We start from the raw sequence: 14,425 nt of genomic DNA, 5'->3' as shown, positions 1-14,425 counted from the left end.
GGACAAATGTGAGCAACTGGGACTGGCTTAGACTGGTATCATGATCAGCATAGGTGAATTGGTCTGAAGGGCCCTATTTCCCAGCTATATAACTTTAAGTGCTTTGGGATGTTTTTTTGGTTGCATTAAAAATGCAAAGGGAAGTTTTCATGGTGATATCTCAGTTACAGTAAAAATACGTTTAAGATGGAACTGCAGATGCTGGAAAATCGAAGGTAGACAAAAGTGCTGGAGAAACTCAGCGGGTGCAGCAGCATCTATGGAGCGATGGAAATAGGCAACGTTTCGGGCCGAAACCCTTTTTCAGACTGATGGAGGGTGTCCATCCCTACGATGACCCTCCATCAGTCTCCATAGATGCTGCTGCACCTGCTGAGTTTCTCCAGCACTTTTGTCTACAGTGACAATACATTGGGCTGAATCTTGTGTTGATAAAAAGAATAATTAATTAAAGTTGGAGTAATTTATTCATCAGCAGTTAGTGGGGTTGGGAGATTGCAACCTTCACGTGGTCCACCCTGTTTCGACGAATGCAATCAACCTGGCGTGCACAAACACAAGATCAAACAGAACAAGTTGTCTTACAACTTTAGGCTGTGCATGCCATACGCAAGAAGAAGTTCAGCAGTTAATCTGCCTTTGTGCAGAAATAATCACCAAGTTATTAAGTCCGGAGTTTTGTGAAACATGACAATTAGCTTCCTCTGTGTATATGATTGCTTTATTTTGAAATATGTAAATCAAGAATTAATAAATGCATACAGGTTCATGAAAGCATTTATAATTTTCTGTACATTTTGCCCAGAACCTTGCATGCCATGTGTATTTTTTTCAAAGGTATTTCTGCCTCTGGGTTCCTTTACTCTTCAGATCCCCTTAAAATATTGAAGGCTCTAAGTCATTTGTATACAATAGCGAAGCACATTGGCCCATTTTAATTCATCCAGAGAGATCCAAATGTTGTGTTCTTTAGCAAGCTATTAATTTTCTGTGAATAATTCCTAGAACTTTTCTTTTAATCCTTTATCTGGAGGTTTATGTCTCTCTTTGATCGTGTTGCTGATTGATCAATTATCTGATATCATTTCTGGGTCAGTTTTTGATTTTCGTATTCTTCCTTTCTCTCAGTGGAGCACATTTACCACCTTAAACTGACATTGTATTCTAAACCAAAACACTGGCATCAGTTCACACGTTTGCTCCCCCAAGGATAAGGGAACAGGCTAATTGCTTCTCACAGACAGAAAGTTTGAGATTTGCCCAAGGATATATTTTAAAGAAAATTTAATTCTGGAAAGTTAAAAGAAGTTGTCTCTCTGTTCTCTGTGAGAAGAACTTGTATTCTCCCTCTGCCACTCTCTATTTTCCACTGGTCACTCCTGGTGCGGAGGGACAAACCTGTAAATTAAAGTTTCTATTATTCTTCAGCTGTTGAGTGATTTTGAAAACATTCAGCAATGTCTTTGATTCTCTGTCCTGAAGTGTTGGAAATTTGACAGGGTCAGAATGTTGGTTTTCAACATGGTTTTCAATGGTTGATTAAAAACATTAGTGTTTTTGTTATTTCAAATCATTTGTAGCTTGTAAAAGTTGAAATGTAATGGATTAATTTTTAGTTTGTGTACTATTATAACTTGTGACCAAATGAGTAAAGCAACTGTTACTGTAGGTCATGACTGTTAAACTTTGGGCAAAAAAAGGTTATCGCTTTAGTAGTATTTTGTTTGAATAAAAATTAACATATTTAAAGAAGAAAATACAAAATACATGTTTCTAAGACATTCAGCAGTGAAGTTAAAATTTCAGCGAATATTATAGCATCATATTTCCTTATGGTATAAAAGGAGGACATTTGGTCCACTGAGTTTATGCTGACTCTCGAAGCAATCCCATTCTCCCACTCATTGCATCATGATCCATTCTCTCTCAGTTAATCATCATCAGCACTCCACTGATTCCCCTTCCACTCAATGACACTCTGGATAAAATACAACAGCCAGTTAACTTGCATAGCAGCACATATCTGTGAAATGAGCTTCCAGTGGAAGTGGTGGAGGCAGGTTCATTGGTATCATTTAAAAATAAATTGGATAGGCATATGGATGAGAAGGGAATGGAAGGTTATGGTATGAGTACAGGCAGGTGGGACTAAGGGGAAAAAAAAGTTGTTCGGCTCGGACTTGTAGGGCCGAGATGGCCTGTTTCCGTGCTGTAATTGTTATATGGTTATATGGTTATATCTGGGATATGGAAGCAAACTGGAAAATCCAAGGAAAATCTATCATGTTACTGAGAAGACAGTGCAGGCTTTTTGCAGTTTGCGCAAGGGTCAGGATCAAACTTGTGAGGATAGACACAAAATGCTGGAATTACTTTGCGGGACAGGCAGCATTTCTGGTTAGAAGGAATGGGTGACGTTTTAGATCGAGACACTTTTTCAGAGCCCGAAGAAGGGTGTTGACCTGAAACGTCACCCATTCCTTCTATCTAAAGATGCTGCCTGCCCGCTGAGTTACTCTAGCATTTTTTTCTAACTTTGGTGTAATCCATCATTTGTAGTTCCTTCCTACTCAAACCTGTATGGCCCTACCTGCTATACCACTGTGCCACCCAATATGTTGCCCTTCTTTTTAGATGGCCCAGCAACTTGCCCATCTAATTTTTCTGTGTAAAATTTTTTTTGATACGCAAAATTTGAAGCAAAATCCATTTATATGTGATTCTTTAAGCTTGATGTCCAACCAGGTTGTTAATTGGCCATCAGGTGAACACTTAGTAATGGTGTTGGCTGAATATTGATAGGAAGGATAATCTTAAGAATGCACAGTGATAAGTACAGAAACTCATTAATATGAAAAGAATGAGAATTGTATCTGCAGTACAGATGATTTTTAGAACATTTAATTAAAGATAGTACAAATAACCCACTGAAAAGACTGCAATTTTCATTTATATAATGCCTTTAGGAAATGTCCCCAAGGGCCAACCCAAAAGTGCAATCAACAAAATGAATCCTGACGTCACTTGGATGTTAGGAGGTGACCAAAGTATTGTAAGAGGGGTATATTTTTCAGATAGCGAGACTGAGAGATTTTGAACAACAAATTGTCTGGATAAAGAGGGGCCGAGGTGGTTGAAAGAGGTGGCTGAAACCGAAGGAGGGGGCGATATATGATCGTTTTCAACAAGAAATACTGAGTATCTCTAGCAAGGAGCTGAAGAAGAGGATTTCAATGCAAGAGTAAGGATATGGGTGTGGTGAGATCTCATTTGGAATATATAAATATATGGAGGGAGAGAGAAGCAAGAAACTGCAGATGCTGGTTTACAAAAAAGACACAAAGTGCTGGAATAACACGACGGGTCAGGCAGCAACTCAGGAGAACATGGAACATGTTTCAAGTCAGGACCCTTCAGACAAATCAGCCTTCAGTCTAAATGATTGAGTGGTAATGTCAATAAAGCATTCAGAAATATTGTAGGACTAGTCAGGATAGATGCAGGCATGGTGATTTCCCTGGTTGGGGTATTTAGAACCAGTGGTTACTGTCTCATAACAAAAGTGTCAGTCATTCCAATCTGAGAGGGGAAGAAATCTATTTACCCAGTTGGTAGGGAATATTTGAAATTTAGAATGCAAGTATAATGTGAGGTGTTGTCAGCAAACTTGAAAATGCAGTTCGCACTATGTCCGGCTACACAGTCATGAGTATAGAATGAGTAGAGCAGGGGGCTGAGCATGCAGCCTTTAGGTGCTCCAGTACTGATTGTCACTGACGATGAAGTGTTTCTGCCAATTCGAACAGACTGTGGTCTGTGGATGAGGAAGTCGAGGATCCAATTGCAGAGGTATGCGCAGAGACCCAGTTCTGTGAGTTTCGTAACTAGCTTGGAGGGGATGATGGTATTGAACATTAACACGATCCTACACACGAGGGACAATTTACACATGCACCAAGCCAATTAACCTACATACCTGTACGTCTTTGGAGTGTAGGAGGAAACCGAAGATCTTGAAGAAAACCCATACAGACACAGGGAAAATGTACAAACCCCGTACAGATGGCACCCGTAGTCAGTAACGCACCCGGGTCTCTGATGCTTCAAGCACTGCGCACGTGGCCGCCTCTATATTCTATTTGCATTACCTATTGTACTTATCTGGTTTTGAGTGCAAGTATGTGTGGATGTTTTTTACCTGGATAGCGCACAAAACAAAGTTTTTCATTGTATGTGTGACAATAAAATACAAATACCATTTTGGGATGGCTAAACCAGGACAAAGCATTCATAGTAAATGACAGGGCCTGGGCACACAGGGAAATGGGATGGTGAAGAAGGCAAAGGGCATACTTGTCTTTATTGGCCATAGCATGGAGGACAAGTGTTATGACGTTATAGTACTGTTGTACAAATTGTTGGTGAGGTTGAACTCTTGTGTACAATATTGGTTGCCATGCCATTAGAAGGGAACCATAAACAAAAGAGGGTGCTGAAAAGATTCACAAGGATGTTGCTGAGACTGGAGGACTTACGTTAAATAAAGAAACTAGATAGGCAGGGACTGCTTTCCCTGGAGCGGAGGAAATTGAGGGGTGACCTTACAGAGGTTTATAAAAACACGAGGTACATAAGGTAAAGATAGTCGCAGTCCTTTTCCCAAGTTAGATGCGTCTAAAACTAAAGGGTCTAGGTTTAAAGTTAAATAGTAAGAATTTAAAGGGGTGCACGGGACAAGTTTTTCACACATGCTGGTGGGTATATATGGATGAAAGTGGCAGACCAAGTTGTAGAGGCACGTATAATTACCTCAAGAAGGGTCCCGAATGAAATGTCACCTATCCCTGTTCTCCAGGCATGGTGCCTGACCCATTGAGTTAGTCCAGCACTGTGTCTATAGTGTTTAAGAAGGAACTGCAGATGCTGGAAAATTGAAGGTAGACAAAAATGCTGGAGAAACTCAGCGTGTGCAGCAGCATCTATGGAGTGAAGGAGATAGGCAACGTTTCGGGCCGAAACACTTCTTCAGACTGTGTCTATAGTGTTTTATGTTCCATGTTCCAAACCAAAATCCCAACAAAGGACACGAGTGGCCATTTCTTAAAATTGTAGAAACCCAGTCATGAATCTGAAAATAAATGATAAATCTAATAGATTTTTTTCTCCTTCACAGTTGTACCTGTCATTCTCAAAGCGTTGACGTTTGATGAGAAGCGTGGTGCTTGCAGTGTGGGAGCGAACGTGAGAGACGCGGCTTGCTACGTCTGCTGGGCTTTTGCTCGTGCTTACGATCCTCAAGAAATGAAACCATTCGTTAATCAGTTAGCGAGGTAAGACAATTTTACGATTTCTTTCCTGTTTATTTTGGGTGACCTCTAAGTGCAAGAAGGTTAATCTGTCCCTGACTTGTCGCAAAGGTCAGTTGTGAAAATGTAAATTTGATGCAGAGGAGAATAAAGTTGTATTTTACTATTACTCCAACTCTTGCAATGTTTTGTGTAAGCTCACTGAAGTATTTATAATTAGAAAAAGTCAGTATGGTTTAAAAAAGACACTTATATATGACAAGAATGTAATAATATACATGAAGATGTTCCAGAGTAAATGTGCCATCTACATTGTATTTATATGGGGGCGTGCATTACAAACCTACCTGAGTAATCACTTGTGGAGCAAGTGTCTCATTGAGTTGGATACATTCCTAATACAAAGGGAGACGGAGGAATGCTAAGCCAGAATTTTCCAAATTGTTTTCCATAATTGATCCCATTTTAGAGCTTGAACCTTTACATGATCCCAGAAGCTGGCCAATCAAGTAAAACAATAAGTAACTCAGAGCAAGGTCCTGCAAACACCTATGGTGATGTTGACCAGATTTTTATAGTGACGTTGACTAATGGATAACAATGCAAATAAATATCTGTTGTAGATAGAACCTCCAGTAGGCTCTTGTGCCCCATTATGTGTTCCAAGACATGATACTGGACCATGGCTTCAACATGGCACTTCTATCAACAAACTTCTTACACTCTGAACAATGCTAACAATTCCCCTGGTATTGCACTAGTCTTTCAACGTAGACTTTGTGTTCTGGTGTCTGAATTGCTTTCTAAACCCACTACTTTCTGAGTAAGGGTTTAAACTGCTACCACTGAGGCCATAATATTATATGGATACAATTAATGGATATACCAGCTACATGAATGGAATCCCTCTCCGGCCTGCAATTACCTGACATCTGACACCACCGCCAAGCATATTGTTTGGCAGCAAAACCTGTGGACTTCTGCAGAATGGCTGAAGAGACTTTTACTTCCACTTACACTGTTCAGATTGTGTGGAAAGTGTGGGTGCAAGGGAGGACTTGATTAATCATTTTCCAATAGCAGGGGTGAAGATTGGGGGACCAATGGTTGTAGCAATCCAAGGCCCATTTGAAAAACCCTGATGTAGATGCTTTGCTTCAGAATTTCTTTCGCCGCTTTGATGGATACAGTGAACACAGTTGTGACGGAGTGTAACTGTAGACAATGTATAACTGAAAGCTGTTTCCCAAGCTTCTACTAAAGTAGAAGAGGCTAAAGATGGAAATGTCACAGGCGCGCAGAGAATAGTAAACTGCCAGTAGCTTGTACTGTGAACAGAGATATTCGGTAAAATGTTTGGTGAACATGTTTTTGGTCTTCTCGGTGTGGCAAAATTAACATTATAAATAGCAAATGCAATAAACGAAATTGAAAGAAGTTCAAGTAACTAATTGGTTTCATTCAACTGTTTGTTTGTGGCTCAAGACAATGGGATGGAGAATGTGAAAAGGTTGACATTGCATCCTCTGCATGCCCATAGAAAACTGCAATGAGAAACATTGTTAGGAATGAAGAATAAATGCACTATGGTATTGCAAGAGGAACTATGCTCTTTGGAATGTTAGAAGAAATGGGTGGTGCTGTTGAATGCTATCAACATTAGTCAGGAAATGGTGTTGGGACTGATGGTCTGCATCCCAGAGTATTCAAGGAGGCGCCCCTAGAAATCATGGATGGATTGGTGATCATTTTCCAATGTTCTATAAACTAGATCAGTTCCTGTGGGCTGGATTTATGAAGGGGAAATCATGCTTGTCTAATATTCTGGAATTTTTTATGTTTCTATGTCTGTGTTTCTATGAATGGGAGATATGGAGAAAGATGCTGGTGGTGTGGGAGGAGCAAAATTGTATGACATTTTGGGGCGATTTGAGGATGTTGTCAGTGTTGTCCTTAAAACTGTAAAATAAAGACGCAACGTGCTGGAGTAATTTAGGTTATCTTCTAAGCTGTTGCTCTGTCTTATGTATTCCCGCGCCCCCTCCTCTATCCCCAGTCTGCATGCAACTGGTTTGCATTCATGAGGCATACCTCAAGGCTTTAGATTTGTGAAGATAGTACCCCATAAGTGTAATTGAAAACTAAAATTGGCAGTTGTCATTCCTTGTGATTCATAATGCATAGCGTCGGCTGTTATTCTGAAGACTCGGCAGAAGTACACCTCAGTTTCATGTGATCTGTGACGGTGGTAAAAGGTGTGGTGTCTTTTAATGACCAGTTAATGGTCAAAGTTGACCTTGACTTTCTAGAATTCTTAAATGACTCGTTGGGTAATTGTTGCAACTGTTCAAAGAGGTAAAATTGCCTGTTTTTTGATGTGTTGATTGTTGTTGCCACAGGCTGTTTAAAAATGATGAAACCTCATTGCACATTGCAACTCGGCTTCATTGTTCAACTGAAAACTTGACAGGTTTCCTTCGGGCGTGAATTGTTGGAAGGTGGCTAGCCTATTCACTTTAATCAAAGTCTTAAAAAGATCCTGCTAATACAAATTGTTAAAATTGCTGACTGGAAATCAATACTAAGATGATTTTGAATTAATAGAGAGTTAATATCTTCGGCTAAAGTTATGTTGTGAAAGTGTTTTTTTTTTAACTGCAGTGTAAGCACATCTATAGGGCCTGTCCCACTAACGCGACTTTTCAACGACTGTTTTCGACCTTCAAGCTCGAGGGCACTCGCCTGAAATACCTCGAGCTGGATCGACCGTCAGTGATGAAACCGCGAACCAGACCGACCGTCTGCACGCACGCACACACACCACACCACACCACACCACACCACACCACACCACACCACACACACACACGGCGGGGGCCAGGGAAAGCGAGGGAGCTCTGTCTGAAATTCACAACCGCGATGAACAGGAAGGTAAAAGATGGCTGGCACAGTTACGGTATGTCCTTTAGAGAGCGCAGAGAGGGAGTGGGGGGGGGGGGGGGGAGAAGGATTTGAGATACTTAAGAAGCCAGGCAACTTTTAATAAAGTTTAGCGGGCATTTAACATTACTGGTCGGTTTACTTACCTTTTTTTTTCTCACCGAGCTTTACCTTCGACTACCTTTGATTACCTTCGATTGCCTTCGACTACCTACGATAGCATTACGACCTACTAGTACTACCTTGACTAAACCTACGAGTAAACAAAAAATCGATTTTTTCCATGGTGACCTGTTTTTACTCGCGGACATTTTTCAGCATGTTGAAAAAAACGCCGCGACCTAGATGAGGCCTCGAGTACTCGGGGACTACTCTCAAGCATGAAGGAGAGTTACGAAGACCTCCTAGGACGACCATGCTGATTCGAGGGCAAACTCTTCTAAACTCGCCAATGAGGTCACCACAGTGGGACAGGCCCTTATTGCCAAGAAATCAGTCTGCAACTTGTGTACAAATAGATTTTGATCCTGAGCTACAAATTGATCCTGGCAGTGCTTAATTTTCATACAGGAACTGTTTCAGAAATAGTGTAGAATATATTTGTGGACTATAGCCACCCGTATGTGCCATTGTTCATTGCCCTAAAATAGTTCATAATAATCATATCATAATACCACTTTATTAGCCAAATATGTTTTGCAACATACGAGGAATTTGATTTGCCATACAGTCATACCAATAAAGAGCAAAAATACACCCAAATAAATGTTAAACATAAACATCCACCACACCGACTCCTCCACATTCCTCACTGTGATGGAAGGCAAAAAAATTCAATCTTCTTCCCTTCTTAGTTCTCCCATGATCGGAGCACTCAAACCTTCCGTTGATGAGACGTAACCGGCAGTCGAGCCCTCCGCATCGTGGCAATCAAGCTCCCGCATTGGGGGTATCTCAGCTCCCCCCGCACCGGGAGATCGGACCCCGGGTCGGGGCTAGTCGATGCTCTTGTGACTTTGGAGCTTCCCGACATCAGCCTCTACCCGAGACTGCGAGCTCCTCGATGTTGGAAACCACATCGTGGATCCCAGGCAAGGGATCGCAGACTCCGGTAGCAAGTCCTCGGCCCCGCGGTGGGGCTCAAAGTCAGTCTCGAGCCAGGCCGCCAGCAGCAAGATGTTAGGCCGTAGAGCGACCGGAGATAAGATCCGGAAAACAATCGCAACTCTTGCAAGGTAAGAGATTGAAAATAGTTTCTCCCGACCCCTTCCCCCACCCCCCACATAAAACAAACCAGAGAACATTAACACGTACTTTTAAAACACACTAAAAAATAACACAAAAGTTAAAAAGACGGACAGACTGATGGCGAGGCTGCCATTGCTGACGGCGCCACCCGGTGGAATGCGCCACCCAGTGGAGTTGCTCTAGGTAGTTCAGGTCTTGGAGCCATATAATGGGTTATAGTGCTGTACAGTATACCACAAGCTTATTTGCCTTCCATCACTATTAACTAGTACACATTAATGGAGTACTATGTGTGCAAATTAAAAGACTGAAGGTCCCATGACATGGTTACATACAAACTGGGGGATAAATGAGTCAGTGCAGTATGTCTGCCTTGATTGAAAAATGGGAAGTGAGCCAGAGTTTTGTATGAACCTTGATTGTCACAGGATAATGTGGTGCAGTAGGGGCAGGTTGACAGAGGACATTCATCTTCAGGATGTTGTGTATAAGGCCCAACACTCTTGATGGTTCGGTGAATGAGCCAGCAATGCAGCTCAACCTCGAAGTGTACATAAATGCAAGTGATGACTGCATACTGCTGCTGCACTATGGAGGTTCGGATACCTTGCTTCTGGAGCAGTCACAAGATTATTGGTGTGATAAGGCGGAAATGATCAATATAGATTTGAATCTCGATGCTTTTGAATTGCTGATCTCATTGCTCATATATTATTTAGGGAGGTTTCCAGTGAAAAGGAGGTAACACCCCATGACGGAAGGAGAAAATGTCTTGAGGGTGATTTCAGGCCAGACTCGAGCCAAATGCCTCCGAGTAGTATGGTGGAGGTTTGGAATTCAAATACCTGCAGTTTCAGCTGCATAATGGGATGGGCTAACAGTAAAATAAAATGTATACAATTTTAACACTGGTCACAGCCACTACCTAGACTGGTTGGATCAGTTACAGTCTACGTTCAAGAAGTCATATTGGAGTAGAGAAAGAAATTGCTTGCAGCTGGGTTTTTTTTATGCTTGCAATCTGCAGTAATTAAAATGTTAGGCTTGAGCGAATGAACATGGGAAAACCATTGTAAATCTTTAATTTAAACTCTATATTTTACTGTGCCTTTAGTGTTTTGGGAAACTCGGCAGGAGAGAAAGTTTAAAAAAGTATGAGAAAAGTGGTTGGCCTATTGGGAAACATTGTAGGTTTGAGGAACGCGAGGCTATTTTCAATCTTGGGTTGTCGGCCAAACAGTACTCTGTTGAGGCCAGCACAAAGACAATTGAGATTTGAACAATTAACATGATGTGAGAATGGTAATCAGATATCCAGTTCCATAAATGATAAACATTTGGATAAAGGTTACATTAATAAAGGGTATGATAATAAAGATAATAATACAAAGTCAAAAGCTATTGTATCTTCTATTGTTTTATACTGGTGTAAATCATTCCCTTTTTGACAGTTCATACTCCTTGCACAGTGTCTGTTGTTGCATTGTCATGATATTATTTGGACAGTCTGAATGGCATCAGTCAGGTAAATAAATGTATTCCAGAGACACATTGAAGCAACATTGAATTTTAAGTCCCTTATTTGACACTGAAATTCAGTCCACTGTGAACCCAGTCATTCTTATCATGGGATGCATACCATGAAGGAACAGAGATAAACGTATGAGGGCAGCGAAGTCTGAAAAATAAATTCACTGATCCCTCTTTCTCGATAAAGGCTTTAATTGGAGTTTATAAAAAAGTGGTGGCAAGGCTGGCCAGAATATATTGCTGTACGATGGAGTCAAGGGTGTTTGCATCAAGGACAGGGTCCTTGGAGTGACACTGGAGACATGCCTAATTTCCTCAATCTCCTCATGAAGTAGAAGCGTTGGTGTATCTCCATGGCTGTCATGTTACTGTGGTTGGTCGAGGACAGATTATTCATCAAAGATCTAGAAGTTCTGAACCATTTCCACATCCCATTGATGCTGATTGGGGCATGTACTCCACCAAGCTTCCTGAAGTTGGATAACTAGCTCCTTTGTCTTGCTGACATCGAGTGAGTGGTTATTGTCCTGACGCCATTGTCACTAAGTTCTGTTTTTCTTTCCTATATTTCTTTCCTGTCATTGTTTGTGAATCGGCCCATTGTTTGTGTCGTATGCAAATTTGTGGATGGAATTAGAGCCAAATTTGTCCATACAGGAGGTCATCTTAGATTTTTTCCAGCTGGTGTTAACTGTTTCTGATGAGCTTATTTCTGCTGTCGACTCTCAGTGGCGAGGTTCCATGGGAGTTTGGAACATTGGTGGCTTTAATAGTGCTGACTTACCCATGCATACCAGTGGCTGTCAGTGAACTGCTGAGCCTTCTCTGCTCTCTCCATCTGTTCTTTAGGCCATGGATTTTCTGCTGGACCTCTGACATCAAATAGCTGTACGGCTGTTTCTTGAACCTCATGGAATGGTGGACTTCATAATCCAGACGTTATGTTTGCTGTTAATTATCTTCTCGATCTCCAAGTCATTATCGTCAAAACCAGTCTTGCTTGTTCTTGGTAGAAAAGCTCTTCGCAGGTGTCGATTATTGGAAGACTTCAGGGTAATCTGTTTATGGCTTCAGTTTGTCTGTGAGGTGATTTTTGCTATCTTTATAAGGTACGTCAGAGCTTTCCCATTAATCTTTCTCATCAGTGCTTCAGTTAGTGGACTGGCCTCACTATACAGTGAGTTAAGAATTTGGTTAACTCCTCAAGGACAGAGAGGCATTATTGAAAGATCTCTTCGAAGATATCCTGAACGGCAATCTGTCCTTGACATGAGCACTGTTAACTCAATTGTCCAGCAATCCAACAAATTATTTCAGCCAGTCCTGATCAACAATGTCAAAAAGGAGAGCCTATCTGTAATGGTGTGGGTGTAGCAGACATCTCTGTAGCTAAACAACAATATAACCTGACAGGTGACTTAGAATGTGCAGTGCGTGCAGGTATGGTTAGTTTCATCTTCCCTGGGGTGTTGTGTTATTTGTGGTTAGAAGAAAATGGGGTGTGTTTTTAAATAAGAATTAAAATAACAAGCCAGAGATAACTGGCTGGAAGGCAAGATTGTATATCTACGGAATAAGGAAATTTGTAGCATTGCTTTGAGCTATATATAACTTTCCCGATTGTGAATACCAAGTTTGATTTCCTTGGAAGATTTTACGTGACATTTTAATAAAAAATGCTGTTTTAGGCATGCATCAGTATGTTCAAATAGATGCGACTAAGATTTGCAGTTTAACCCAACCACCATATTCACGCGAATGTCAGAGACATTTGTATGACGAGTACAGGAAAGGTATGTACAATCCATCCATTGCTTTTGTAACCAGGAGTAGGGATAGGCCTATCAGCTCTGTAAGTCTGTTCCACAGTTCAGAAAGATTGTGGCTGATCTAGTCTTGGCTTCATCATCACTTTCTCAATTTCCTTAACTTCTTTGTACTTACAAATCCAATGCACTTCAGTCTGTGGTGCATGTGCTGCAACTCTAAAAACCACAGACGTACCTTACGAGTAATTCTGCTGGGACGTAAAAATAAAAACCCTGTCAGCATCCCAGAGTGAGTGAAACCTGATAACACCAGAGTGGGAAAGCGTTACACACGGGATATGCTAATGCCAGTAGTTGGGATATGCTAATGCCAGCAGGGTCCTATGCCTAACAAAATGCTTGGGGCTCTGTTATCATGATTAATACCGTGTTATTTCAGAGAGTCCAAAAGGCCGTGTGGCCAGACTCGGCAGTCGCACTTGTTGGATTACATCATTAGTTGAGTGAAGGATATCCTCATCACCTATATCATGACAAGTACTGATGGCATCTAGACTGATCACCACCTAATCTATGTAAATTCTATCCATTTAGAAGTGCAGTGGATGTGATCTTGAGATTGTTGAGCAGTCCTAGTCGCTGTACGTAGCCTCTATTGGACTTCACAAGAAGCTTTCTCTTTTCCAACTGGGAAGGATTATGAAGCACTCACCTCAAATGTAGCGTCCCTCGGAAATATATACATGCTCTTTGTAAAGACATGCAAGGCATTATCCAAGCTACCAGGCCAGCAATATTACCAGTCAAGATCCCCAGAGTCAGATAAGCCTCCCAACGTTTTTTTTCAATTTATTGTACCTTGCCTTCAACAAACCGTCCACAGGAGGGGAGCTAGTGAACAGAATTAATGGGGAAGAAAAATTAATGTAGAGCACCTACGCTCCATAAACTAAGGCCCCAAAACTCATTGGGCCATCTGCAGTATTGGGATGATATTCAGATTCGTGTGTACTTGGATGCTGGGCTCAGTGCTTTTGTCTGTTCATTCACGGCATCATCTGAGATGTTGACCTGGTCTGCAAAACAAAGAAGGCTCTCGACCCGAAACGTCACCCATTCCTTCTATCCAGAGATGCTGCCTGTCCCGCTGAGTTACTCCAGCATTTTGTTTCTATCTTCGGTGTGAACCAACATCTGCAGTTCCTTACTACACATTCATGATGTTGCTGAGAATCTTGAGTGGATGCTTTGGGAGTACAGTGAAGCCTTGCATAACTAACAGTAGAAGCACATCACCTCTCAATCTAACCTCCTGACCACTCTGGCACCTCCTCTTGTAGCTGTGACAGCATCAGTGGTTCCCAGATTGGCCTCATCAGTAACCAGAAACCAGAGGAAGTAAGTCATTTTCAAACCTGAGGACCTGCTAGGAGGACATCTTTGTTAAAACCCTTTCCTTGATATTTCTCATTCATTTGCTCTCATCGTTTATCCTCTCTCAATTTTGGGATAATCTGCTGCACCTTTCGAAACCGCTTTTGCCAAAGATTCTTTAACTCTAATGCTTTCTCTCATCTCCTTTGGATCACCTTTCTTGAGGAATTTGCATTTGTCATTAAGGATAGTGAATTG

The 14,425-nt window shown here is 41.4% G+C and overlaps 1 protein-coding gene across 1 annotated transcript in view; it reads left to right on the top strand.

Moving 5' to 3' along the window:
* Positions 1–14,425, top strand: part of tbcd (tubulin folding cofactor D) — a 151,971-nt gene that overhangs the window by 67,382 nt on the left and 70,164 nt on the right. The window contains exon 14 of the mRNA XM_055653672.1: positions 5,174–5,330. Coding sequence (XP_055509647.1) covers positions 5,174–5,330 — 157 coding nt within the window. The remainder of the gene's footprint in view (positions 1–5,173; positions 5,331–14,425) is intronic.

This window comes from Leucoraja erinacea, chromosome 23 (genome assembly GCF_028641065.1).
Source record: "Leucoraja erinacea ecotype New England chromosome 23, Leri_hhj_1, whole genome shotgun sequence".
In the NCBI taxonomy this organism is placed as follows: Eukaryota; Metazoa; Chordata; class Chondrichthyes; order Rajiformes; family Rajidae; genus Leucoraja; species Leucoraja erinaceus.
This window is presented reverse-complemented; position numbering and strand designations above follow the sequence as displayed.